Raw genomic sequence first — 24,500 nt, 5'->3', positions numbered from 1 at the left:
AAGTAAATATCCTTAAAGCAAATTCTAAGTTCTCAGATAGCATTTTTTTGACTTTGCTTATCTGTAATTTTTCAATCCATTGATCGAAATATTTGACTGTAGACATTGAGATTCAAAAAGTTAAAGCTTTACAGACGTTAATATACAACTTGTCAACATCACATATCAAAATATACAAAGTAAATATCCTTAAAGCAAATTCTAAGTTCTCAGATAGCATTTTTTTGACTTTGCTTATCTGTAATTTTTCAATCCATTGATCGAAATATTTGACTGTAGACATTGAGATTCAAAAAGTTAAAGCTTTACAGACGTTAATATACAACTTGTCAACATCACATATCAAAATATACAAAGTAAATATCCTTAAAGCAAATTCTAAGTTCTCAGATAGCATTTTTTTGACTTTGCTTATCTGTAATTTTTCAATCCATTGATCGAAATATTTTTGGTCAGTTTGTATGGTGAAATTGACATTTACCGATATTTGTGATAAAAATCTAATCCTTCCAAGCCTAACAATACCCTACTAGCAGGTTTACCAGTGCTTTGTAGAGAGGAAAGATCATTCCCCTACTTGAAAGTCCTCTTTTTATAACTCCAAGGATCACATTTAGCCCATTTAGCCCCAGCATTGGGCTGAGAGCTCATGTTGAGAAAATTATCTACGATGACCTCTAAGTCCTTTTCTGAGTCACTGCTTTCCAAGACAGAGTCTCCCCTATCCTATAAGTATAGCCCACATCCTTTGCTTCTGTATTTATTACCTTACATTTGGCTGCATTAAAACACATTGCTGGATTTTAACCATTTAACCACGCAAGTCAGATCACTCTGTAACAGTAACGCATCCTCATTATTTACTACCCCACCAATCTTTGTGTCAACTGCGAACTTTACCAGCAAAGATTTTATATTATCTAGTCTGAATATTTTTAATCAACGAAAGTGTTGGACCAGGAATGGATCCCTGAAGAGGTGGGGCCACTAGTAATGGTGCTATTGACTGATGTATCCGTATTAACAGCTATATTTTCAGATCTGTCATTGAGTTAGTTTTTAAGTCCATCTAATGTGTTCTCTGTTAATTCTATATAATGCAATTATATTAGACATGTGATATTAAACATACTGTAAGGAGTTGCCTTTATCAACCATCTGATCAAAAAAGAAAACAGGTTTGTTTGACAGCACCCACCTTCTGTGGCATTAATTATATATTTAGCCTCTAATTCTTTGATAGTCCAAATTAACCATGCCATTATTTTGCCAGGACAACTAACCTGTCAAGCTAAAATTCCTTGGGTCATCATCCCTTTTACCCTTCCTAAATACTGGAATTACATTGGCAGTCCTCCAAAGTGCTGGGATTTCCCTAATTTTCCAGGATTTGTTAAAATTAAAAGGACTGGTTCAGAGAGCTCCTCAGCTAGGTTGTTTAAGACTCTTGGCTGAGTGCACAGGAAATTTGTGTCTAATTAACCATTTGTGTGTCAGTTGTGTGGTTGTAACCACGTTGGTCCCGAATATTAGAGAGAGAAGGTGGATGAGGTAATAACTTTTATTGGACTAACTTCTGTTGGTGAGTTGGTCCAATAAAAGATCTCACCTCACTCACCTTGTCTCTGATTTGGGTGTCAAATTATTTATAATGGCAACTGCATGTTAATCCTGTGGCACTGTTACACTATCCTGACAACTGTGCATTCCAGTTCTGAGCCTGTTCCTGCTCCCCTTGCAGTCAGTGGTGACATTTCTATTCATTACCTGCAAATTTGCTCGCCCACTTTCTGTGAAATTTTGGCCCATAATATATATTACTTTTTTTTTCCAGGTGTTATACTTAAACTGCTATTTAATGAAGGTGAAGCTTACTTAAATGACTGCAGGATAGAAAAAGAATCCTAGAAGAATGGGAGCATTTGATTCTGGAAGCCTATCCTAGAATACTCCCTGATAAGACTATACAGCATACCGTATTTAATTTAAGTCAAGTTTGTCATGCATCAGTTAATACCAATAACATATTGCATTGTCCAATCACTCAACTGATGGGCTAAATAATTTCTCCATTATATAACTGCTCCTAGTCACTAAGAAAACAAACAGTTACTATGGCTCTAATTCCCAAAAGACACAAATATAGCTTTTCAGCTTTTCAAGTTAATTTCTTCAACATATAGAAAGTCTAGATAGCTGTCTTGATAGGATTTTAATCTCCTCAACCCACGGATGCAACGTTTTCCTGTGAACCAGAGTACTATTTACTTACAGCGTGACATAGTACTTACAGAGTACTATTTACTTACTATGTATTTACAAGCGTGACATAACCCAGTTCTAGCTCACGCAAACCCTTGTGATTTTTAATTTTCTCGTTTCATAAAATGTTACCAATTCTGCATATATCCAGGTTAGCATGACAGGACAGATCTTCACCTGGTGCAAGTCAGTCAGTCTTCTTTATAATAGCCCGTAATGTGTTTGTTCCCTCTCCCCACCACCCCCCTCCAGGTAAGTCTTCAAATAGGTAAAAGGTTATTTGATCAATTGTCTTCTGCGTCCAAGAGTAGGACAACAAATAATGCGCTTTAATCTGCAGCAAGGGAGATTTAGGTTAGATATTAGGAAAAACTTTCTAACTATAAGATAATTAAGTGCTGGAACAGATTACGGAGGGAGATCATGGATTTACTTAGATCCCTTCCAGTCCTATGTTTCTATGATTGACTTCATTGGATCTAGGCTGATTACACAAGATGAATATCTGGCCCAAATGAGGTGCAGTACATTACTTTGGCTCTGGATGCCAATTTTCTTTAATTTACAAAACACAAATGTTTTTTTTCAGCAAATGCAGCCACTCACACTGACGTTGGCAGAACCGGGAGAAAGGGGTGCAAATTATCTTTGAGACAGTGAGAATGATAAGTAGCAGATTGTTTAACTTGGGCCCATGTTCTGCTCCTGCTTGGTTGGTGGTAGACTGAGACAAAAAACACAGAATAGTAAACTTCTTAGCGAGAACTATTTCTATAGGGACAAAGTCTACAGTTTTTAGTCTTTTTTTCTGGCCCAGTTCCCATTGTCCTCAGTGAGATTTTTGCCTCAGTATCAATTTCAGAATTTGGCCTGTTTTTTCTCCTCACTATAAAACATATTGCTAAGCTGGCTATATTCAGGGAATAACAATTAAAGCAGTATGACAAGTTCTCCAAGAGAGCGAAATAGTCCCTGAAGCTTTGCCTCTTTCACTAGACCTAACACCCTGTCATACCAGATAACAGCTTACAGTGGGACAATGTTCTTTGGCAGCAAGACTGGTAAATATTGAGGATAGGAGGTAATACTGTATTTGAGGAAAGCCACAGGGACAATATCGCCCACAGAAACTGTCAAAGTATGGTGTACAAATTTGTTTGGGCATGTATCTGTGACTGTTACAAAGTTCAAGAGAAAAACAGTAAGTGACTTGTTTTGTAGTGTCCAAAGATTACCTCAACATTTTTATCCCGTTGGAAGGCTCATCTCTTTGGGGCTTCTATGAACTCCTGAAGTAGACTTTAGCTACTAGTCTGTTTTGCAGTGTTTGATTTGTTATAGGTGGATTTCTCAGCCTCTGGTAGAGTTTATTCCCCTTCCCAGATTGTTATTGCTTGTAGAGAATCCCAAAGCTAGGCATCTCCCTGAACCAGGTAGGGGAGCGGAGGGATCTGTACTTCTATCAATGTGCTGCTCATGTCACTTGTGTGTCCATATGGAGCTCTGCTTCTCCCTTCTGTCAATCCCCTCCCAATGGAGCTACCCTGCAGGACCTAGGTTTGCCAGGTCTGGGTTCCTCCTGCCCCAGAATCAGATGAGCGCGCACACGTGCACACACACACAGATTAACTGAGCATGTCTGAGCGGACTGGGTTGATCAGCACTCCCAAGCTGACCCCTTATATGCCCCAGGTTCAGCACATCCCTATCCCCACTTTCACGTTACAGTTGTTCTGGTAGTAACCCCCTTGATGAGCAAACCCTACAGGATTTTTGGGTGTTACAGGGATCTTTGGCTAGGTAAGAGTGTTGCTGCAGAGCAAAATAGGGAAGCCGAGAACACTCAAGAGTAAATGACATTGAAGAGAGTCTGGGAACCAGCATAATTATAAAAGATATTTATTGCTAGGTATATAAAACTTATGACACTAGTATAATAGCCATACAAGGAGAGACAAACCACCCAAACAGTTACAATAGTATAAGATTTCAATTGGGGTGATGGGGAAATCCAGCCCAAGTTTGATCAGAAAAGTCAGGTAGAGAGAGAGAGGAGGGGGGGTCTGACTACTCGGTGCAGCTTGAACCAGTCGAAGGTTCCCGGGTGGACAGGCTGTTCAGCTGAGGGTCCAGAGTGTTTGAGACAGGCGGACACCCCAACATGATCAGTGAAGGTATTTCAGTCAGAAAAAGGTGAAGTCTCAGTGGAACTGGTGCAGCATTTGGATCCAAGCATCAGAACAGAGTTTTGAACTGGAATAGGTTTTTGTATGGAAGAAACAATGGTTCAAGGGAGAATACTAGATTTGTTTATGGGTAAACGATGACTCAAGAGAGTATACCAGAGTTGTTTTGTTTAGGCTGGACAATAGGAAGTGATCATTCCTGGCTATGGGTGTGTTCCTTCCAGGGAGCTCACAATGCAATTAGGCAGATTCAGTATTTGGATGTCAATAGAGGGTTCATTACTAGTATTGGTCTGATAACTGCCGAGCTGTGGGTGTGCAGGTGTGGGTTCATTAACATTGGGAGCAGAAATCCCCCATCATGCAGTGCTTCCCTGCTTCTCTGGTCCCAGAGTTCTGTGCGGTCCATGCCTTGGAATCTCTGTTATCCATTCTGTATGCTAATGGAGATGCCTCCTTCTCACATATTCAATGCAAATGAGGCTAGGGGTGTTGCCTTAATCCTGTCACCCTTGTCTGGAGGGGTTTAATTGTCTTTTCATTGCTTTTTGTAAGTCTTTCTTCTGATCAGTTCTGGTTCAAGCAGAGGCTGGGGGTGGGGGAGTCCTTTGTGAGTCAGACAGGCTGGGTACAGCACCCTGGTTCCCCAAGAACACAGACCTGACAGATACCAGTGGAAACGGTAGAGAATGACTTGTCTGCACATATCATCTTTGGCTGTCCATCGCAAATGATGATAACTGTAGAAAGTAACTAGCACTTTCCCGCACGCTGATCAGATGCAAGTCCAGGTCTTGAATGGAAACATTGGCCACATCAAAGGCAGGAAATGTCTCTCTCCTGATTTTGAGCCATGTGGTGTCTTAGTTGACGTTGATGCTGATAAGTTGCTAATAGTTTTTCTTTTACCTTTTCAACGACCTCAGATACAACATTTCTTCACTGTTCACGGTTTTCTGCCAATGTCTCCCATATGTCCACATCAATGTCCACTGTCTTGAAAAGTTTTTTAAGGACATTGTAGCGAAGCTTCTGACTACCCCTAGCTCGTTTACCTTCCTTCAGTTCACCATAAAAGAAGATTTTCGGAAGCCGATGTTCTGGCACATGGACGACATATCCTGACCACCTCAGCTGTGAGAAAATAACTATTGCTTCTACACTGGGCATTTCAGCACTTTCTAAAACTTCAGTATTAGGGATTTGGTCTTGCCACTTGATGTTCATGATTTGCCGCAAGTGTCTAAGTTGGAGGCTCGTCAGCTTTTTCAGATGTTTTCTATACAGTGTCAGTGTCTCCACAGAGTAGAGCATAGAAGGTATCACCATTGCTCTGTAGACCTTGACCTTAGTAGCCAGTCTGATCACATGCTGAGACCAAAGTCGCTTTTTGATGCTGCCAAAAACCCTGGATGCAGCTTGAAGATGTGAAGTTACCTCTGCATCTGCAGATTTGTCATTTGTCACAGTGCTACCCAGCTAAGTGAAGGAGTTAACGCTCTCGAGGGCTTCATCATTGATGACCATATCTGGTCCAACGTTGTTATCAGTGTGTCTGTTCTTATTTATGTTGATCTTCAATCCAAATTTGCATGCTGCATCAGCAGAACATGTGATTTCCTGCATATCTTTTTGCGTGTGAGCAATAAAGGCTGAGTCATCCGCAAAGAGAAGCTCCCTAACACGCTCTTCCCTCACCCTGGTGTTAGCACGTAACCTGGCCAGATTGAATAGCTTGCTGTCACTTCTTTTGCATACCTAGATTCCAGTGCTGAGATTTTCATTCATGCTTGAGAGCATTGCTGCGAGGATAAAGTGACGAGGGTTGGAGCAAGCACACAGCCCTGCTTCACCCCGTGGCATATGGGGAAGGCTTTAATCACAATTCCTGCCACTAATATTCTGCCAGTCATGTTGTCCTGAGACTGCATGATGATATTAACAAAGTGCTCAGAACATCCATAGGCTGTTAGACCTTTCTAGAGAGTATTCCTATTGAAAGCTTTTGAGAAATTGACAAAAACCACACATATTGCCACATATATTGGAAGAGTGTAAATATACAGAAGAGGGAGATAAATCAGCAAGGCACTAGGGGGCTATTGCTAAGAATAATGGGATGAAATTAAGAGGAGGGTATCTAAAGGGATACCTTACTGAGGCTGAACTCTACATGATTGTGGAATAACTTCCCAGGGGAAATGGTTAAAGCCCCATCCTGGGGGCAATATTGTGCAATCCATTATTGAACAGCAATTGAAATTACTAGTGCATGTCACAGTATAACCCTGGGAGACACTTAAAATGGGACTGTATGAAGCACTAGAACATATACATTGGGGATCAATCCTGCATGGTCCCCAGGAGATAGATTATATGACCTGATAACACGCCATAAAGGGTGAAGATTTCTTTGTACAACCAGTTACAACTGACAGGCCATTCACATTGTTGTATGGCGTTTAAGGAAATGGGTATGGACTTTGGAGTATCTTGGTTAATTTCAGTAGCAATAAAGCAGTCCTTTGTACTGCATGTACTTGATGCCCATTATGATAAATATTTGGTCTTCCACAGAAAAGCTTGTTTTGTTTTTGCAGATAACTAGTCATGCATAATATTGTTTCATGTCATATAGAAACAGAAAGCTCTCAAAAGGATGGACTTTCTTTTCTGGTCATAAACTGCACTCACAACATTTGAGCCACAATTTACATTGCAGTAGCAAATCAAGTAGTTTAGAGGCATTGACTGACTCTGCAAATAATTTTGCAGGCACAAAGTTAAAGATTCCAGTTTTGTGGGTACAGACTGCACCTGGAAAATGGAGCCCAAGTCTCAGTTTTGTTGAAAGCATACTCCACTTGTGAGCTCAAAATAGAAAAGGGTCTTTCCTGCTACAGTGGTGAAATTTATTTCCTGAACTTCTTTCATTTAATTTGCAAAAGAGCCCAAGTGAGTTAGATACCCATTGAAATTCCATAGGAGTTGGGGTCTTGACTCCCTTAGACTCCATTAAAAATCTCAACTGCAGACCAAGTAGAGTGGGACTTTCAAAATTGTTCAGGGTTGACCTGGCCTCTCCCAATGGTACTGATGTCAGTGGGAAGAGACCAACACTGAGTTCTTTTGAAAATCCGACCTAATACTTTAAGCCATAAGTCAATGAGCTCACTCAAAGCAGAGAAATAATTGACCACTTGCTTGTGTAAGAATATCCTGTCCTATGGCAATTATCCCTTTAGGTTAGATACTGGTATGTTGTAGAACTGTGTATCAGAACATTAGTATTTGTTTGGATTTGAACCCCCCTCCACATTTATGGAGTCAAATGTGAAACAACAATAATACAAGAAGATGAATTTATGACACTAGCAACTTTTAGTAAGTTCTGGAGCGAGAAAGAAACTTAATCCATTGGAAATCAATCTTTGTTTTATATTTTACAATTTGGGAAATGTGTGAGCAGAACTCTTCTTAGAGTCAGGTGTCTTTTGGTTCCCTGTCTGAAAAAGGAATGTACTTTCTGTTGGGTAAGTAAAATATTACATAAATCACACTGACCTTTTATAATTAACCATCCTCCTGATTATAGCCATTTTGTTTTATAAGGTTGCTGCTGCCAGCAATACCTCTCCCGTAAAGGACAGTGTCCATATAATAAAGACCATCCACAAGCCAAGCAGCAAGGTTTGTAGTCTACTAATTTGCTTAATAAATAAGGGATTTAAAATCAGGAGTAGACTGATATGTAAATTTTAGGATTTGCAATGCTAGTCTTGGTTTGCAAGAAATCACCATGATGTGAAAAGACAGGCAAAAATTAGTTAAACTATTAAAAGGTGAGGGCACAGACTTTGGTGAACCCCTGATGCTTGAGAAGTCAAAGGACAGAGTGGCTTATTTGCAAAAGTATTTCCATCAAGTACCTGCCAACTTTGTTATTATGGCTGTGCCTGTTAGTATGTATGTTTAGGGAAAAATGCAGTTCCTATTAGAGGAAGTATTAGATAGTAAATGGGTACGACACTTGATAAATTCCTTTCTCCCCTCTTGTCTACTGTACCACACATATGATTGGATATCAGGACATTCCAAGTTCTAATCTCAGCTCTGTTGAAAATTGTAATGATTTTAAAATACTAGGTTTATACTCAGATTTCTTACATTATAAAATAGTTTAATCAGAAAAGCAAAATCTGCAATTCACAGTCTGTTGGGAGAATCATCGCCTACTTTTGTGACCTGAAAACATCATTGTACCAACAGGGGCTTGATCTTTATCAGTCAGACAGTTTTCGTCCTCTACGGCGCACGAAAAGGAGATGGGGTATAACCACCATTGAACTTGAAGAGGAGGACAAAGGACCATTCCCCAAACTTGTTGGAGCGGTAAAAAAAAAAAAAAAAAAAAGCTTTTAGCAAGCATATTTCTACTTTCCTCTGCAGAATACTTCCCATTGCAGATTGGGGCCTCCAATGTAATGGGGTGGAGAGGCAAAAATATAGTGCCACTGCCCCTCTTCCATTGTGGAGCATGATTGGTCCTCATTTGAGAGACTGGTACCTTCCTTTCACACTATGTCAGATAGATATGTAAGAATTGCTATAGCAGCTTGGACCAGTGGTCCATCTAAGCCAGTATTCCTTCCCTGACAGTGGTCAGCCACAGCTGCTTCAGAGGAAGGGACAAGAAACCCTGTAGTGGACAACTCAGGAAAAAGTGTCCAAAGGTGGTGGTTTTTCCTATAAGTTAGCGTTAGGTACATTACGGTTTATATGAGGAGAAAGTCCCATAGAAAACTCAAGTTTTTATTTGTTTGCACCATTTTTGATTAACCTTTCAGTCTATTTCTTAAAAATATTTGTTTCTAATTCATGACAGTACTTTGCCTCTCAACCAATGGCCACTTAGTTTCCTTAATAGCCTCTTGAAGGGATTTTGTAAGAGACTTTTTGAAAGTTCAACTGGCTCTCCTTTATCCACTGGTTTTTGGACACACTCAAAGAATTGTAGTAGAGAGATTTGATATTCCTTTACAGAAACAATGCTGGCTGTCCCGTTGTATCATGTTCATCTAGGCATTTTTATATTATTCTCTATTTTTAATTGTAGTTTCAACAAGATTACTTGGTAGTGAAGTGAGGTTCACTGGTCTGTAATTCTCAGGATCACTCAAAGAGTATCTTAAAAATAGGAATAATGTTTGCTATCCTCTAGTACAGTTGCTGATTTTGATGAATGATTGTAGATTTTTGGCAACAGTTCAGCCCCTTTGTTCTTCAGTTTCTTCCGAACTCTTTGGTCTAAGTTATCTAGGGATTTGTTGCTCTTTAATTTATCAGTTTGTCCTTGCTCTTGATACATTAGGGGCCCAATCCAACTGGCTTTCTATTCATTTCAATAGGATTTGGATCAAACCCTTAATTATAAAGGCTCCATTATTACTATGAAGATCTCCTGCTCCTGGTAAAAATAGCTTCTTATCAAAAATTGGCATCACAATTTGAATTAACATGGTAGCTAGAAACATCCTATGGCATTTATTCTCCAAGGGTATGGAGTCATATAACCATGACTGCAGCAGAGTACCAGATTAATATGTTGTCCTGAATTTTTGGCAGTGTCTCTTTAAAACCTTTGAATCCTGCTGTTGAAACTTAATCCTTATGATCCAGTTAGCTTTTCACTAATGCTCCTTTTCTTTTGTAGCTGTTCAGCAACGTGTCATTTAATCCGCGCATAAGATATTTAATCAGTGGACCTGGTGTAAATGAATATCCAGAGTTTGGGTTGTTTTCTATAGCAGAAGATGCCAATGGACTTGTGTATGTACATCGTACCATTGACAGAGAGATCACCCCCACTTTTCAGGTAATTAGAGTTTAAGAACAGTTAAGCATAAGACAACTCTAAATTACTCTCCTAGTGCTAAATGTTTCAAGTGAAGGAGAAAATGCAATAGAAAATTCAAGTCTGCATTTGTTTGTTCCTTTCTTGCTTAATTCTTATGAGTCAATTAATACTTGCATGGCCAATGGTCTCCATAAAGTGCTTAGATTATTTAAAAATTGATTGATGTCGCAGTGTGGAAAGGAAACCAGGCCAAACTGGTGCATAGATGCAGCAACTCTGGATGAGCCAGAAAGAAGCCTGTTGAGCCTGGTCCACCATCTCCATTAAATGGACCATGAAGGAAGTGCAGCAATGATCTCCTGAATCTACAGGAGGTGTTAGCCGCTCTGATCAATGCTTCCACTCTATAAGAATGTCGTTTTTAGCTCCCTGGTGGCGCTGATCGTTCGTGCAGGATGAAGGGCCAGTAGCGCTCTTGTCCAGGAGTGGGTGAGCTGTTGTAGCAAAGGTGTATCGAGGGAGAAGCTGTAGTGTCAGAACCCCAAGCAAGTCTACTGCCTTCACTTCGCATCCCACATCAGTAGCAAAAAGTGGAAGCTATAAAGTAAACAAAATGTACAATTGGAGATCAAGTTACTGTCAAAAGAATTAGAAAGCCAGATTACCATAGCCTTACATCAAAGTAACCAGAATAGTCTGTCCTTTAAAATGGAGCATTATGAATTATTAATACTATTAGTAGGGCTGAGCAAAAAGTTATGAATTTAGACCTCTGTAGATATCTGCATTAGACTGTTTCCACAAATTTATTCCATTATTTAAAAAAAAATTTCTCTCTGTGGATTAACTGCAAATACTGGATATTCAGAATTCTTCACAGAATTCTGCACTTTTGAATTGAACAAATAAATCTCAGTGTATAGTTTCTGTTCCTTGACTGGATGAATGTGCAAGTACTTCTAGAACAGAAAACTTCAATATGTGAATTTTAAACATGAATATCTGTAAAAGGGATTTTGAAGGTCACTTTATGCCAGCTTCTATATATGTAAATCTCACTTGCTCGAACCTTCAAGGGAAGGGAGTGTAGCTAAAACAAATTCATTTCACCATTCAAATGAATATTTCTGGTCTAATTATATTTGCACAGTTTCTCCTCTTATTACCAGTGTCCCCCTCCCACATTTAATTGTATTGTAAGAAACAACACAGAACTTCATTAAACTAAAGTTATTGGCAAAATTTTCACAAGCGCTGAAGTGATTTAGGAGATTGTCCATTTTAAAAAGCAGTTCTTAAGTCACAGTCTCATTGAAATTGATGGGACTTAAGTGCTTTTGAAAAAATGTTACCCTTTTGTCCCCCCTTTTGCATGTTTGAGCTGACATTTGCACACAGATCTAACAGTTGTCCAGCTGTGGTATTTTGCATGCAGATGGTTATGTATGAACAAAACACTTGCATGTCCAGAAGTGGGTCCATACAATTAGAGCCAAGGGCTGAAAACTTGACCCATAAGAGTATGTTGTACACAATTGTTTTGGGCTGTTCTAAACTGCTGGGTTATTTTGGGCATCTGCATTTCCATTTTATCTATGTATTTATTTTTTTTTTACAAAAAGTCTAGAACATGTACTATGTTTAGTTTTTAAATGCAGAGGGGAATTGTTTTGAATTATACTAACTTTCCCAAGTGAAGCTGCTGAGCAAAAAAAACTGCCAAGTATGTATATAACTGGACTAACTCCAGCATCAAGAGATTTACTGTGCAATTCTGATGGCTAACTTTGTTTCTGTATTGATGGCCATTATTCAGATACGTTTCGATGTTGTGGATAGAACGACTGAGAACATAGTGGACAACTCTTTATTTTTCAACATTAAGATTAAAGACATTAATGATAATGCGCCCGAGTTTCCCAAAAAGGAGTTTAATGTTACTATAAAAGAAAATCATAATACAGGTACGTGCTCTCCAAAGAAGGGATATTAGTGGCTTGAGGGTGGGATTTTCTCCCCTGTAGTTTTTATTCAAATATACATGGGTTTAGGAAGTTGAGGAACAATTTTCCATTCCTGTTGGAATCATAAGAAATGTACAGAGAGGGGCCTAGTTAATTTTAGAGCCCAGTCTGTCAACACCTACTAATAGGCACAATGCTGACTATCATAAATAGTATATCAGTACCGTGATACCTGCTATTGTTTCCAGGCTTGGGCTCTAGAGTAATTCCTTTGCTACTATCACCACTGACTGCAGTCTGACAATCAGATTTAAGTCTTACTAAAGGGAGAATTGGTCTGAAATCAATTCCTTGTACAGAATGTAACAAACGAAGGAATGTCGGTTGGATAGTCATTTTTATCATACAGATTGAGTGGTGTTGCAAAGGTTGAGGTTTAAAGCTAAAGATTGTCCTGGAACAGAGAGGTTCACAATCAATGCACTGCATACAATGTTTCAGTGCACATGTGAGAATCTTTAATGCTGAAGTTGTCTACATCAAATTTAAATATACAATGGCGGCATGTTGTACATAAACACCAAGTATCTTTAGCAAAACCTCCAGAGTCCTTGGGTCTGGTACCTTTTTACCAGTCAAAACTTGCACAAAACTGTAGAGAACTGTAAAGGGATGAGAAGTAGATCGGATCAGCTGGAAATAAAAATCCCAGGGTCATATTCTGCTCCTGCTGTAATTGGAAAAACTCACATTAATTTTAGTGGGAACAGATTTGGATCCCTTTGTATGTAATTCCAATATTCTTTATCTCTATATGTAACAGTCATTTTTAGCAGAATAGCATTCAGTATTCCCAGCAGGCATGTGAACCAGCTGTTTAGTGGGCTAACTTCTGCTTTAGGACATGGAAGCTGATGAAGCCTACCACCTTACAGGAGGTACTGAGCACAATGCAGGATTGGACCCTTTCATCCTTACCAATAGGAACATAAAAGCTACCATACTGAGTCAGAGCATGGTCCCTCTTGCCCAGTATTCTTTTTCTGATACTCTGGCCTGTACGAGAGCTTCAGGGGCAATGAAGAGAACAGGACAATTATGCAGTGATCCATACTGTCTTTCCTTCTTGCTTTGGGTAGTCAGAAATTTAAGGTCACCTCAAGCATGGGGTTGCATCCCTGACCATTTTGCCAAAAAGCCATTGACTGACCTATCCCTCCATGAACTTATGTAGTTCTTTGTGAACCAAGTTATATTCTTGGCTATCACAACATCTCATGGGAACAGGTTCCACTGGTTACTTGTGCATTGTGTGAACAAGGACTTCCTTTTGTTCATATTAAATCTGCTGCCTATTAACTTCATTAGGTGACCCCTGGTTTTTGTGTTGTCTGAAAGGATATATATCACTTCTGTATTCACTCCTTCCACACCATTCCTGATTTTATAGATCTCTATCATCCTCCCTTAGTCATCTCTTCTCTAAGGTGAACAGTCCTAATATATTTAGTTTTTCCTCACATGGAAGCCATTCTGTACTCTTGATCATCTCTTTGTTGCCCATCTCTAAATCTTTTCCAGTTCCACTAATGAACCAGATGATAACAAAAATGTGTGTGGAAAGAACAGTGATGTGAACACATAGTGTGAGGCTGACTGGCTTCACTGCTGGATTAGAAACCAGTGAATGTTTAGTGGAGAAATGCAATAAATATCCTTATTGTGTACATCTCTCCTACAAATTTGTGTCCCTAAATGAGCTAGAGTAATTATAGCAGGGGAGAGGAGGCAGGAGCTGCAGAGGGGGAGAAACAAAAGTGATGAATGTCAGTCCAAATGTAGAGAGAATATGTGGAGTCACAGAGAGGAGTCTGGTATTAGACAAGTGGACCTGCAGAAGGCGTGGAGGAATAAGGCCATGTCAGTAGTAAGCTCTTGTAATAAATGCTTCAATTCTTCATCCTAGATAAGCCAGCTTTCCAAGTTACAGCCCTCGACAAAGATGAAGAAGACACGGCTAATTCTTGGGTGACCTACTCCCTTACTACACAGACACCCAATCTGAAGGAGCCCAGATTTAGCATCAATCCTACCAGTGGTTTGATAGTGATTTCAGGATGCCTGGATCATAAGGTGAAGTACATAATATATTATGATATATACTTGCCATGTGTAAATTTAGGTTCTTATAGGAATCTGTGGGGCAGGGGGAGACTTACAAATATAAATAGTTTAAAAGATCAACATTGTAGCAGTGACAAGATACATTTTGGAAATTAATTAACTTGTTTTTCAGACTGCTAGCTCTTTCAAACTTCTGATCAAAGCCACAGACCATGGAACCCCACCAATGTCATCCACTGCAACAGTTAACTTTGTCATTGACGATATGAACAACCACCTGCCTGTATTTATCAAGGAAAATGTAAGTTACTTTACTGATCCATCCCAAGATGAAGAAATTTCAATCCTGCCAGGTGCCGAGTACACTCAATGGCAAACTGAGAGTGCTTTGCACCTTGCAAGATCAAACTCAAGTGGATGTGGATTATAAATACAACAGTACTAAACTTTGGGGATTGTGATGGATTCTCTGCTAACATGAGCTCCTAGTGCAACACTGCGGCCAAAAAGGCTAATGCCATCCTGGAATGCATGAATAGGAATCTCGAGGTGGAGTAGAGGGATTATTTTACCTCTATATTAGGCACTGTGTGATTGCTGCTGGAATACTGTATCCAGTTCTCACGCCCACAATTAAAGGATGTTGATAGATTGGAACGGGTTCAGAGAAGAGCCATGAGAATAAGTAAAAGCTTAGAAAACCTGTCTGATAGTGATAGACTCAAAGAGCTTGATCTATTTAGCTAAACAAAGAGAAGGTTAAGGGGTGACTTGATTACAGTCTATAAGCATCTACCTGGGGAAAATGTATATAATACCGAGCTCTTCAGTCTAGCAGAGAAAGGGATAACTCGGCTGGAAGTTGAAGCTAGACAAATTCAGACTGGAAATAAGGTGTACATTTTTATTGGTGAGAGTCATTAACCGTTGTAACAATTTACTCCAGCACTGACAATTTTTAAATCAAGACTGGATGTTTTTCTAAAAGAGCTGCTCTAGGAATGATTTTGGGCCTTTTATATAGGAGGTGAGACTAGATGATCAAAATGGTCCCTTCTGGCCTTGGAATCGATGAATGTCAGTAGAAATCTCTGAAATGTTGACAGGAAGACAGTTGCCAGGATGTCCTCAATGTCAGTGGATTCCCATGTACTGATATTGTTTCAGTGCCATTTCTGTAATAAAAGGTGCTATTAAAACAGCACTTACATGTTGTAGTAAAGTGGACTCACCACTGTCATGCCCTTTTTTGGCTGGGCTTGGCATAGCAGGCTCTCCTCATTCAAGTGCCCCCTCTGACAGCCTCTCCAGCCCTGCAGAAGTCTGGCTTTTCTTGTGACTCACACTTCTGGCCAAGTCACATTTAGTTTCACCCCTTCTGGGGTCACAGAAAGTCTGATAAACAATGGAGTGACAGCCTCAAACCAGGTCTTTGTCTTGAGTCCTGACACAGTAGTCCTTCCACAACCGGTCTCCAGAGTCTTTGCATCACCTTTTCTGGTGGCCAGGGAGGAAACTAAGATCCTCCTCCTCTGGGTTCCAGTCCAGGGACCCTGTAGAAAGCAGCCAAGGTTCATCTACTCAGACTTGTTGCTTCCTCCCTATCTCAACCTATCCACAGGCCTTTCCCACCAGCCCCTTACTGTGCTCACTGTGTACCTGCATGCCTCTCAGGCAGCCCCTCCTTTCAGGGCTCTGGCTTGTAGGATTCTTCCCTGGAGTTCTTCACCAAATCCCAAACCAAAAGTACAATCTGAACCACTTCCATCCCTTCCAGGCTTGAACTTTAGTCCTTCACAAGTCTTCCTGATACTCTGCTTCTCAGCTGAACACCGACACCTTGGGGCTGCCTCCCAGAAGTCTCAGCAACTTCCCTCCTGCCGCTTTTCCCAATTCTCCTTGCTCCTGAGTTCTATCAGACCATCCTCAGAGAGCAGTGACTCCCAGCCTCCTTTCTCCTGGCTCTCTCTGATTTCTCAGTCCCGACTCTTGTTCCAGTTGAACCTACTAATTAACCTGCTTAACACCCTTCTGGGTTCCAGCAGGTGGGTTAATTAAGCTCCCAGACTCTTGTTAACCCTCTCAGTACCAGTGTGGGGTTTCCACCCTTACATATGCATTCTCAAAGGCATGTTATAGGGTCAGTTTATTTTAATATAGCTGACAACCGGAAATGCTGATTGTGAGCTGCTTACACAGAAAAGTGCTGTTTGTGATCCATAATGCCCTGTATACCTGGCCTCTTATGGACCCTTTTTGTATCCCACTGTGGTAGATAAGTTTTGCTGAGATGTTTCTACTATCAGGTCAGAAGATAAAACTCTCTAATATTGGCATCAGGGTGCTCTCAGAAGAAGGCTTGCTGTGACAGTGGGACCAATGAACTAAAGGAAAGTGACTGTAAAAGGTGTGTAAGGCCTATGGATTAATGGACAGTTACCTTGGAATTCTGGGAAAGAGCTCAAATTTATGGCCCGAGTTAGTCGTGATGAGAACCTTGTTTGTGAACTGGGCATGTTGATATGTCCCTCGGCTGTCTGAGGTTGTGGTGTTTTTGAGTAAAGTTTACTTTAGGTAGATTCAAGTACTAGAAGATTCTGGAAGGAGCATTGTGAACAGTGTAGCCTGAGAACTATATAAAAAAAAAAACCCGGAGTGTTTTTGGGGAGAGTGGGCCAGTTTGGGTGCTTACTGTTTTGGTTCATAATCCGGATCTTCCCTTTCTTTTATTTTTTCTTTCTGCTGAGTTACGAGCCTCAGCCAGCTGATTACAACCTACTGTAATACGGGCTTAGTGTTTCTGAGTTTAACAATGCATCCTCCACGGTTGTGGATCTGGGTCCTTACATGTTCATCCAAATGTTGTCTGTGCTGGGCCTGAGGCTGGGAGAGAAGAGAACTCTACCCCATCCAAGAACTAAGGAGGTCCAGAACTCTTCTCCTGACCTCTAAGGGACCAGAGATTCTCTCCGCTTGAGAAGGGAGCCATGACTTTAGTCTGAGCTGAAAGCAATTACAGCCTCCCACATACCACCCAATCTCCAACCAGCATGCTCTTTCCATTTCCACTCTGCTGTCTCCTCCTTTGTTGTTTGGTTTTGGGGAAAGAGCTCTGAAAAGCTTATGAGTAACCTGAGGATTTTAGGGTTATAGTCTAGTTAATATTTTCAATTTGTGTAAGAAAAGGTGTAAACCGTTTTTGTAACTTGCCTCTTCTAGCGAATGAAGTTGGGATGTTTGACTAGCATGTATGGGTATTAAGAAGTTAAGCTGCAGACAAAGAGAAAGTGCCACAAAGTGCACAAAACAAACATCTGACTGAGCCTTAGCCATGGCAGGTCTCTGCCTTTGGAATTCACTCCCCAGGATTGTTTGCTTGAATTTGAAAGCCTTACGCATAGAGCAAGATGCACTTGTTCCAGCCGGTTTACGGGTTAGGTTTGGGCTTTGTGGGGATAAAACATACTAGTTAAGTTCTATGGCCCTTTGTAGCCGTGGAGAGTTGTTCACTTCACATGAGTATGAGTGTTCATGTTTAACTCTGGTTTTAAATGGTAGGAGAGGCATGGTGGGGATGACACTTTAGATAATCTCTAGGATACAAGTGCTAGATTCTGCCACCCTTAGTCACATTGAGTAGTACCTTGTGTCTTGAGTAGTTTCATTGATATCAGTGAGTCAGTTCGCAGAGTAAAGTGCTACTTTGTGTAAGGGAGGCATCACTGAGCCCTAAACAAAAATTACCAGCAGAAGATACAGAATCTGATGGAAGTAACTATAATCATGGTGATATTTGCACTATGCAGAATCAGGCTCCCACCCAGATCTGCAGAGATTACTCAACCTCAGGCCATAGCCACAGAGCCTCTGCCAAACTGGGGAAGGGGAACCTGAAGGAAGCTGTAGGAGCGACTCTGGTTGTGCATCTACACTAGAACTGCACTGCCAGGAAGTGTCACTCTACAGCTTGTGCAGAGGAGCTGGGCCTCTTTGAAGTGGATCTTCAGGGATTAAAAGTGTGATGGGTGCCTGGATTGATGGGCTAGTTGAATGTGATGAATCCTAGTTAGACACTGATGAGACCATCCTTTTTTGTTTATTTTCCCCCCTAGTATCAGCTGCAAATTTCAGAAGGCAAAGTAGGGCGAGGAGTGTTAAGGCTCCAGATGGAAGATGAAGATTCTCCAAACACACCTGCTTGGAGAGCAAAGTACAAAATCGTGAAAGGCAACGAAAAGGAGCAGTTCTTCATTGAGACCGATCCTGAAACGAACGAGGGCATTTTAAGTGTCATTAAGGTAAGGTTACTGAAGCCGTAGATTCGATACAATATGGCACTTCCTAGCTTGGACAGATAGATTGCAATGTCAGTAGTTGGAGCTGCTGTAATTTGGGATCAGTTACTGCTCTCACTTACAGAGAGCGGATTGTTCCACAGGAAAAGTCATAATTGCTAATAGAAGCATCTCTTTGTGGTTTGCAGCCTCTGGACTATGAAGGTGTCTCCGAGAAGAGACTGGTCATTTCTGTTGAAAACGAAGAGCCTTTCTTTTCATGTCACAAATGGAAACCGAGGAGCCCTCCTGTGGCCTCCATTAATGCATCCGTGAGTGTGAAAGTCCTAGACATAAATGAGGCTCCTCAATTTCACTTTCCTACCCTTATTCTTCATAAAGAAGAAGATGTGAAGCCAGGGACGAGGCTTGGAGAATATACTGCTGTAGATTCTGACACGGTGCCAAATAAGATAAAGTGAGTGGAGACACTATAAACTCTGAGCTGGGGAAATGGTGAAGGAACATAAAGGAAAGAGCTTTTTAACTTTTAACAAAGAGATTTCTACTTAGCACAACTGTTCTAAACTTGTGTATTGGAGCGCTGGACTGGCTGGATGCTCCTAGCCCTCCAGAATGAATCAGGAAATATCTAGTTCTACTTCTGGAGTAGTAAAAATAACGGTTCCAATCAATCAAAAGTACCACTGACTTCCACACAATTGAACTGCAATGGAGACTAAGGCTATGTCTACACTGATGGCGGCAAAGTCGCCGCCGTCAGATCGACTTATCTGGATCGACTGAGCGGTCAGTGTAGACTCGCTCAATCGATCAGGAAGTCGACGCAGTAAATCCACCCCCCTCAAGTGTCGTAGCACTGCGTCGAGGGGAACACGGTTCCCCTCGGCGCAGTGCACTGAAGACGGCACGCAAAAGGGAAGCACAGCAGTGGACGGGAGTTACACAAGCTACACAGAGTAGCTTGTGTAACTCCCGTCAATTGCCGCCGAATTGCCTGGTAAGTGTAGACCAGGGCTAAATTACCTTCTCACCCTTAACAGTGGCTATGGGCAAGGCATATTTACACTGGTGTGGGGAAGCCTGCATTGCCACTAGCTATACTGTAAATGATTTGGCTGATAAAGATAATTCAGTCCCTAGTGAAGCCACCTCATCACTTTTCATCATCAAGAAACACTAAACAAAAAAACAAAAGTAGTATCTGGTGGAAATATCTGGGGCTTAAAAAGAGGAGAAACTTGTATTTGACTGCCTATGACATTTAAATAACTGTGTGGCCTTGTGTTTTTTGTCTTGTTTTATTAAGATACAAACTAGTTCATGATCCAGCAAGTTGGGTGACTGTTGATGAGGACACTGGCGTTATTACTGCTGTGAAAGAACTTGATCGGGAGTCTCCCTACGTGAACAACAGTGTTTACCTCATGATTGTTTATGCCATAGATGATGGTAAGAAGATGGTAGCAAATGAGATGGCTTCTGAATATGTGCTTCAAGTGTTAGCATCACTGTAGAGAGAGAGAACAGCTCCTGCTACTGGAAAAATAGTCCCGTAGAGGAGGAGTGAGAATACCAGAGTCCATCATACAGTGATAAGGTTTTCAGTTGCTGAAATGTGTTTGTAAGTCTTATTTTCAGGACTCCCTGCTTATTTTTTTATCCAGAAGGAAGCTCATTTGTGTCTTTTATTTAGAGGATCCAATTTCAAATTCTCCAGGCACATGTTTGAGGACTAAACACACAGCAAATAAACGTTCAAAGAGAACAGAAAACTCCTGCTTAAATCCTTCCAGCCCTAAAATGAGCTCCACTTTGTCTCCTAATCAATGCCTCATGTGAGCACCTGGGAGACGAGGCCAGACTTGTATTGTGCCCTAAAGTTCACCAAATCTGAGCTCCGGTGGACCAAGGGGGCATGTGTGACCAGGGAAATCCCTATCAGGGAGAATGGCCTGCTTCTAGCCTCCCTTAGGGTACGTACACACTGACTGCGGCAAATTCGCCACCGTCAGATCGATTGAGTGGCAGTGAAGACCTGCTCAGTCGATCCGGACGTTGATTCAATTAAACCGCCTCCTCAAAAGGTGCAGCGCAGTGGAGATGGCGCACCAAAGGGAAGTTAGCAAGTCAGCGGGAGTTACGCAAGCTACTCTGTGTAGCCTGCGTAACGCCCATTGACTGCTGCCCAATTTCCCGGTAAGTGTGTACTAAGCCTTAGCAGACCAGAGGGCTGTCAGCTCAGGCACCTCAGATGATTGCAGCAGTGTTTGGATCTTGCAGGGGGAGAAGTGGGGCATTCCAGATCTAATTCAGCACTTCTGACTTCACTCAGCAGTACAGATGATGGAGAACAGGGGTAGTGCAGGTCATCAATCCTCCATTTAAAGATGGCAACTGAAGCACAGAGACTGACTGACTTGCCCAAGGTCACACAAGAAGTCTGTGGCAGAGCAGGGACCTGATTCCTGCTGTCCTAAGTACTAGACCATCCACCTTCCTTCCATATTTCCTCTACTGTGATCTAATAATTGGGGCGGCAGACTGGGGAATTGGGAGGGAGCACAGTGTTCTAGTCCTGACTGTGCCCTTTGGTAATGCACCTGACTTCCTGGTATCTCAGCTAATCCATCTGTAAGAGGGGATGATAATATTTATCTACTTGACAGTAGTATCAAGGGTTAATTGATTGATTATTCCTGGTTAATTGATTATTACCAGTAAAGCACTTAGATATTCTCAGGTAAAAGACACACTATGAAACTATTGATCATGAATCTGAATGGTGAATCGATGCTAAAAATTGTAATGTCCATACATCTTGCTAATGTACTGAATTATACAGGAACCAATAAGAGATGGATTGGGCAGGGGAATCATGTTAGGCTGTTGCCTCTTGCCAATATCTTAGCCAAGCGCTGTTTTCTCCAACCAGGTGTCCCACCCCAGACAAGCACTGGCACCATTCTGCTTTACCTGTCTGATGTCAATGACCACATGCCAACATTAGTTACCCCTTCCTTGGAAGTTTGTGACAAAGGAGAATGGACGCCTCTCATCATAAAGGCAGAGGATAATGACTCCCATCCGTATGCCGGCCCTTTTACATTTAAACTCGCTGATGACTCAGGAAAGATAAAGAAAAACTGGAGATTAGGAAAGAGTTTCGGTAAGTTCTGCCTCCCACACGCTCTGTGAAACCCCTGCTCACGCTGTCACTATATTGCACAGGCATAGTCTTGTTTCCTGTTAGGGTTTCCCCCCTGCCCCTTCGCTCTCAGTTCCCAGTCCCAGTTTGCCGGAAAGCAACGGGCCAGAGTGCAGTCTGCAGGTAATGTGATGGGTTTACTGGGGTCACAACAGGAAAGCTTAAAGTCACAACCCTTCACACCAGTTGGGCTTCCCGTCCCATAACTGAAGTTCTGTGTGCCCATAGAATGCTCCCCCCCCAACTATAGTTCTGTACGCTGACGGAACTCCCTTCCTGCCCCGACTGATGGCTCCGTACATCGATGGAGCCCCCTCTTGCCCCCACTTTTTCTTGGTAAGATTAATCATACCTGCAGGGCCCCTCCCCGGTACCACCCCCTTCCATATATGGTCATGTTTCATTGTGGCGGGTCGTAAGTCTGAGGTCTTTGACAGTGTCTCTTTTGTACCTCATGGGAGGGGCTAGGGAGTGGGGTTACATCTGATCATGGTTTCTGTAACCTCAGCATCTTTCCACTTGTCTCCTCCCAGCTGCTGGGTTACTATAGCAACTCCTGCTCCAAGATGTCCCTTTTTCTTCTCTCCTTAGAGAGAGGCAAAACTTTTACTCTGGGGGGGAGTTTAACCTTGTGCTTTCACTGACATTCCTTTGTTTGCCTCCTAACACTATTTGGCTTAAAAGCAAGGCCAGAAGCAAGATTATTATTTAGTCTTTCCCCTTATTTGCTTCACATTCTCCAACATTTACCATCTGTTATTCATTATCACGTAGCGGGTTTAATTCTGCACTCTTACCTGTGAACAGTTCAGAATAAATCCACTCTCACTTCAGTGGAGTTACTCCAGAGTTACACAGGAGTAAACTGAGGTCAGAATCTGCTTAGATGTCTTTTAATTCAATTGTCCATGATTATAGACTCAGTTGGACTTTGTACTATTCAACCTTGTGCTAAAATAATCTGACATGGGGCAAGAAACGGTTTTCTGTTCTGATTATTGACACAGTGATTGTGGCACTGAAGGCATTATACATACTAGAAGTGATGGATCTTCTATTTTACTGGGTACAGTCATCAGATATAGGCAAGCGCTAAACCATTGGCATATGCAGTGTAAATTAAATACCGAATTGTACACCTGACCTCACTGACATTCTGTCCCTTTGTGCTTCTAATCAATTTTCCCCACTCAGTTTATATCACTCAGATGGGCTCAAAATGGAAAAAATCCACTTCTACATCAGCACAGAGTTCTCAGACTTTTTATGCTTTTACATGAGGCACAGGAGTTCTTGCCTTTCTTCTTTTAGGTGACTCAGTTGAACTTTTAATGTTGAGAAGGCTCCCGCGTGGCGAGTATTTGGTGCCTCTCCTAATTTTGGACAGGCAGGGAGCCTCTAAGAAGCAGAATCTGTCTGTGAGGCTCTGCCGTTGCCCAGATGGACGCATATGTCAAGAACCGAACTCTGTGTCATTGCATCTCGGAGGTGGCGCCATTGCTGTGATTTTGGCCACTCTACTGTTACTAGGTAAGGTACCTTCTAAAATTTATCCCTCGCTTACCCGTCACCAAGATCTCATTGGAACTGCAACCTATTAATATGTGGCATATTGTACTCGCCTTTAAAAGGAACAAATGGCACTAAAAGGGTCATTTGACTCTCTTAACATGTCTGAGTGCAGTAGAGATGGAACTAAATACCTGTTCTTTTGTGTCACCACCACTCAGTGGTCTTAGCCGATGATCTGTAGTCTTATTACATTCTGGAGCCACCTTAGTCTTGCATTGGGAACCACAACTGTGCTCATGTAATGACCTTTGCAGTCATTTTATCTCCAGCAACCAAGAGAAGAGTCTGTTAAATTATTTGGCAGAAATCCCATGATATGTAGCACTGTGGCAGATGATATCCAGGGCTGACAAATGAAGGGTAATGGACATTGGAAGAGATAATTTAAACAACTTGTATACATGGTGTGGCTCTAAATTGGCTGTCATAACTCAGGAGAAAGACTGGGGCATTATTGTGGACAGCTCAGTGGAAACCTGCTCTCCGAGTGCAGCCGTGATCAAAAAAGCTGGGACACTTTCACCTGGTATAGTGTGTTCATCTCTAATGAAAATAGAAAGGGTCCAGAGTTAAGCAGTGGAAATGAACAGTCATGGAAAGTCTTCCATCTGAGGAGAGTGAAACGATCAGGGCTTTGTATTTTAGAGAGGAGATGAGATGAAGGCGGAATGTGAAATGTATGTTGCACAGTCCTGCTGACCCTGTCTCATATTAGAATGAGGGGGTATCCAATGAAATTGAAAGGCAGGACACTTGAAATGGGTAAAGGGGAACTCTCTCTTTTACAGCATGTAGTCAACCTGTGGAACTCACCGCTACAGATACCATTGAGGCCAAGAGTTTTGTGGGAAAATAGAAAGCTTGTTGAGTAGAATGTAGGCATCTATAAGGATAATGAGAATTAAAACGTATAAGGATAAAACCCTTGGCATTAGCCAAGCCCTAACTTATTTGGACTAGATATTCAGGGTTATAGTCATTTTGGTCCCAGGATATTAGAGAGACAAGGTGGATGAGGTAATATCTCTTATT

General features: G+C 41.4%; 2 protein-coding genes across 2 annotated transcripts in view; one reads left to right on the top strand and one right to left on the bottom strand.

Annotated features, from left to right (window-relative positions):
• Nucleotides 1-24,500, bottom strand: part of PPP1R3D (protein phosphatase 1 regulatory subunit 3D) — a 162,915-nt gene that overhangs the window by 46,757 nt on the left and 91,658 nt on the right. The window lies entirely within an intron of this gene.
• Nucleotides 6,904-24,500, top strand: part of CDH26 (cadherin 26) — a 29,415-nt gene continuing 11,818 nt past the window's right edge. The window contains exons 1-12 of the mRNA XM_067554548.1: nucleotides 6,904-6,922; nucleotides 8,044-8,138; nucleotides 8,718-8,840; nucleotides 10,162-10,323; nucleotides 12,122-12,269; nucleotides 14,236-14,402; nucleotides 14,566-14,694; nucleotides 18,506-18,691; nucleotides 18,877-19,145; nucleotides 19,998-20,140; nucleotides 21,624-21,857; nucleotides 23,208-23,426. Of these exons, the coding sequence (XP_067410649.1) occupies nucleotides 6,904-6,922; nucleotides 8,044-8,138; nucleotides 8,718-8,840; nucleotides 10,162-10,323; nucleotides 12,122-12,269; nucleotides 14,236-14,402; nucleotides 14,566-14,694; nucleotides 18,506-18,691; nucleotides 18,877-19,145; nucleotides 19,998-20,140; nucleotides 21,624-21,857; nucleotides 23,208-23,426 (1,894 nt within the window). The remainder of the gene's footprint in view (nucleotides 6,923-8,043; nucleotides 8,139-8,717; nucleotides 8,841-10,161; nucleotides 10,324-12,121; nucleotides 12,270-14,235; nucleotides 14,403-14,565; nucleotides 14,695-18,505; nucleotides 18,692-18,876; nucleotides 19,146-19,997; nucleotides 20,141-21,623; nucleotides 21,858-23,207; nucleotides 23,427-24,500) is intronic.

The sequence above is a fragment of the Emydura macquarii genome, unplaced genomic scaffold (genome assembly GCF_026122565.2).
Source record: "Emydura macquarii macquarii isolate MOO-44397 ecotype Brisbane River unplaced genomic scaffold, CSIRO-AGI_Emac_v2 contig_1483, whole genome shotgun sequence".
Classification (NCBI taxonomy): Eukaryota; Metazoa; Chordata; order Testudines; family Chelidae; genus Emydura; species Emydura macquarii.
This window is presented reverse-complemented; position numbering and strand designations above follow the sequence as displayed.